The following is a 3,554-nucleotide window of genomic DNA, read 5'->3' as shown; positions in this document are numbered from 1 at the left end:
GTGGATGTATAAGAGACTAGTGCCAAGTCGAACAACAGTCACTTCTGAGTTTATAGAAGGTGTGCGTGGATTTATAGAGTTTGCATTAATGCAACCTGATTTTGTTTCTAATGGAAGTATAAGGTGCCCTTGTTCAAAATGTAAAAACAGTAGTGGGTTTCTTGAACCTCATGATATTAGATCTCATTTATACAAGCATGGTTTCATGCCCAACTATCATCAATGGGAATCACATGGGGAGTCTTTTGTACCAATTTCTAGGCCTCAACCTAGTACCAATACAGGTGATGAAATAGGTGCTAATAGAACACCAATAAATCCATATCGTACTATGGTCTTGGATGCAGCTGGTCCTAGTTTCAACTTAGACAATGATGTATTTGATAAGGATCTTGATGAAGAAGAACCTCCTAATCAAAATGCTCAAGAATTTTTTGAAATGTTGAAATGTTGAAATGTTGAAAGCTGCAGACAAGATACACTTGGTGGCATAAAATCCTTGAGAGTAAATGGAGATACGTAGTATACTTGTTAATGGGAAAATTATTTTGTCTTTAAAGGAGATTCCTCCATTTGGCCTGATATTGTCTTTTTGTGTGGAGTTGGAGGATGATTTCTCTAGCTTAATGTTTTTTTCTTTCAAGTGTTGTTGAAGTCATCTAGCATTTTCAGTAATGCTATTCATAGAATGTACTGATGTTTCAGTACTATCTTTTTGCTAATTATCAGACCCTTCCATATCACTTTCTAGAATTTTGACATAAACGGTAAGTTTCTTTTATATTGTGCTTTCCTTTTCAGCTAACTGCTTCAGACATTTTTAAGAAAAAAGAAAATACCAAAGTGGATTGCTCAAGTTCACTGGGACAGTTTGATGCAATATTGGAACTCTGACGGTTTTAAGAAAATATCAGCAATCAACTCAAAGAATAGAATGTCATCTAATAACGGAGAAGGTCCTTCCTTACATACTGGAGGATCAGTTGCATTTGCTGAGTACAGAAGATGACATGTAAGTAATTATTTATTTTTATTTAGTATTAATTAGTATTGGTCTTATGTTATTCTCTGATTTATGTTGATAATTAACAATATATTTAATGCTTGTAGAAGGAACTAACTGGTAAAGAGCTTCAGAATGATGAATTATTTCTAATGACTCACAAAACAAAAAATGACAAGAAGTGGATCTGTGGAAAGTCAGAAAGGTTGTGGGTATGTTTTTATCTCATTTCGTTAGTGACATTTATTCTGAAAGTTATTTTTTTTTAAATTTAAATCCGTGTGAATTGTTTTCTAAGAAGAAAAAAGAAATTGCCCTGTTAATGAGAATTTTTCTTTTTCTTTAATTCTTGGGCATAACGCAAGGAGAGTGATTTCACATTTGAAAGAACTTTAAGTATATTTGGTTGTTAGTTGTGGTGTTAGGGGCTATTTATTCCCATTATGTTCCAGATTAACCAGTTCATTAAAGAGAGAGGTGCACCCTCCCATCAGGAGGTTTCTAAGTCTATCTTCTCGCTTCATTTCCCCGAGACAGTGAACAGAAAACATTAGCCATATTCACTGTTGTCCATGTTTGTAGTTTCCTCTAATAGGTACCTAACTGCACCAACTTTGTGTATGATAAACCACTTTGCCAGTTATCCACGCCAATGTAAGTGATTATCCTTTCTGGAATGTCACAACACTTTTCTTGTAACTTTTTATGCTTTTCCTCCCTTTGTTTCTGATGATGTATGCTCATTGCTTTGTGAGGTTCCTTATTTTGATCATGTTTGTTCATATCATGTGTACCATCTACATATGGAGGAGGCATGTATCTTTGTTTAGCCCTGGTCTAGGGATCCACTTTTGCACCTGATTTCTCCTGCCTCGTCTTGGCAAAAGAATTTCCACCATCATCAAAGCTGCATTTATGACCAATCTTTTACATTTCTTACATAATATGGGTTTCCAGTCATATTTAATATTTTGAACAAACGTCCTTCCAGTAGGATCAACAATTTCAACCTCTTCTGGCAAACCTTATGTTACATTTATTTTAACTAAGACTCTGGTATAGGATATTTTTTTCTGTTTAGCAGTACACACATCCGCAAAGAGTTGTTTCTCTAGATGGCTAGCAATTTTACTAAGAGTTTCCGCAACCCAATAGTTCAGGGCCAGTGAACAGGACTTCATCTTTATCGTTTTGGTTTTGGAATTTCACTATGTAGCAGCCTGCATCGTGGTAATATAACTCAGGTACAGAAACAAAATTTTAGCGCCAATCAATAACCATCCGAGGACCTTTTTGAAGTGCTTTTCTCAGCTCATGCACGACATCATCCTTCACCCAGCAGCTCTGAACACTTGCAACATAAATATAGAAACTAGAACTAACACCTGCACTATTTATTGCCCCCTTCGTACCTAATCCTTTATCCATGAATTTTACTCGAAGACCAGCACCCCAAAGAGAATTTCCCAGCATGATTTCCCTGGCTCTCACCACATCCATAACGTTTTGGTATTAAACCAAATCAAAACCTTTGAATGCAAAGAATGGAAATATATTTACTGGACCAAACATCTCAAACTTATGTCTGACAAGAACTTCAGATGAATCAGGGCCTAAAGACCCCAACCATAGTTGTTTTGAAGCGAAAAAGAAGTCTGCTGCAGCTGAGTCTCCATAAGTGTACCAAATCCCTTGATTTGTGGAAGAATGAGACAGTGGTAACTGCTGCATAGGTGACTCCATGGGACAGCTCATACGTCCTGCTATTGATCTTGAGGCTGGTAGAGGACGGTCCACATTAAGAATTCGGTGGTTCTCCATCATGACATAGTGTCCTCCATCAGATGAACTGTTTCTCAAATTCGATGGTGTTCTAGCAACAGGTGAAAGAATCTGCTAGTTATAGACCTCCATATGCACAGAAGGCCTAGTATTCATAAAATCTCCAGACTCTTTAGAATAAAAAAACTACAGACCTACGCTAATCGCTATTAGTATTTGAACTCATACTGGAGTGGTGAGTTGATTCCAGAGGAACTGCTGGGCTTCCAGTAACTTCATGTAGGAGAAAGTAGGTGCTTCACAACGTATACATCACTAGAGCATTATTCCATTCATCGGTTTGTTTTGCTATTTCTGGTGCCTCTAATACAATTACTGGTTGTCCAACAATTTTTTTCGGTGGGTTATAGGTTAAAGACATACCAGTGGACAGTTCAACATGAACAGGTTGTTCCAAACTTCTTTCCATCTGTATATTTCTTATTGAACTCATTATATTTTGTTAAGCCTGACTCTCATTCCACCTTAAGGTTTGAATAAGGAACCTATATAGTTTCAATATAGCATTTAGGAAAGATGTTCTTGTATTAGTTCAAATATATATTTCATTGTTTACTTCATCAATTACAGTATTCTATTCCTTTAATTATATAAGTTTATTTCTTGCTGTCCATTTATTCTATTACAGAATAAATTTGAGTACTTTCATAGAACCTTTTGCAACTTGATAGCTTTGTTACACAATGTAATAGCTAATCACTTTATTCTT

General features: G+C 36.0%; 1 protein-coding gene across 1 annotated transcript in view; it reads left to right on the top strand.

Moving 5' to 3' along the window:
- The first annotated feature begins 812 nt into the window (after positions 1 to 812).
- LOC102595262 (uncharacterized) overlaps positions 813 to 3,554 on the top strand; it is an 11,838-nt gene continuing 9,096 nt past the window's right edge. Inside the window, exons 1-2 of the mRNA XM_006338763.2 lie at positions 813 to 1,012; positions 1,111 to 1,215. Of these exons, the coding sequence (XP_006338825.1) occupies positions 1,156 to 1,215 (60 nt within the window). The 5' untranslated portion in view covers positions 813 to 1,012; positions 1,111 to 1,155. The remainder of the gene's footprint in view (positions 1,013 to 1,110; positions 1,216 to 3,554) is intronic.

The sequence above is a fragment of the Solanum tuberosum genome, unplaced genomic scaffold (genome assembly GCF_000226075.1).
Source record: "Solanum tuberosum cultivar DM 1-3 516 R44 unplaced genomic scaffold, SolTub_3.0 scf00005, whole genome shotgun sequence".
Taxonomy (NCBI): domain Eukaryota; kingdom Viridiplantae; phylum Streptophyta; class Magnoliopsida; order Solanales; family Solanaceae; genus Solanum; species Solanum tuberosum.
The sequence above is the reverse complement of the archived record's forward strand: the minus strand, read 5'-3'. Positions and strand labels throughout refer to the sequence as shown.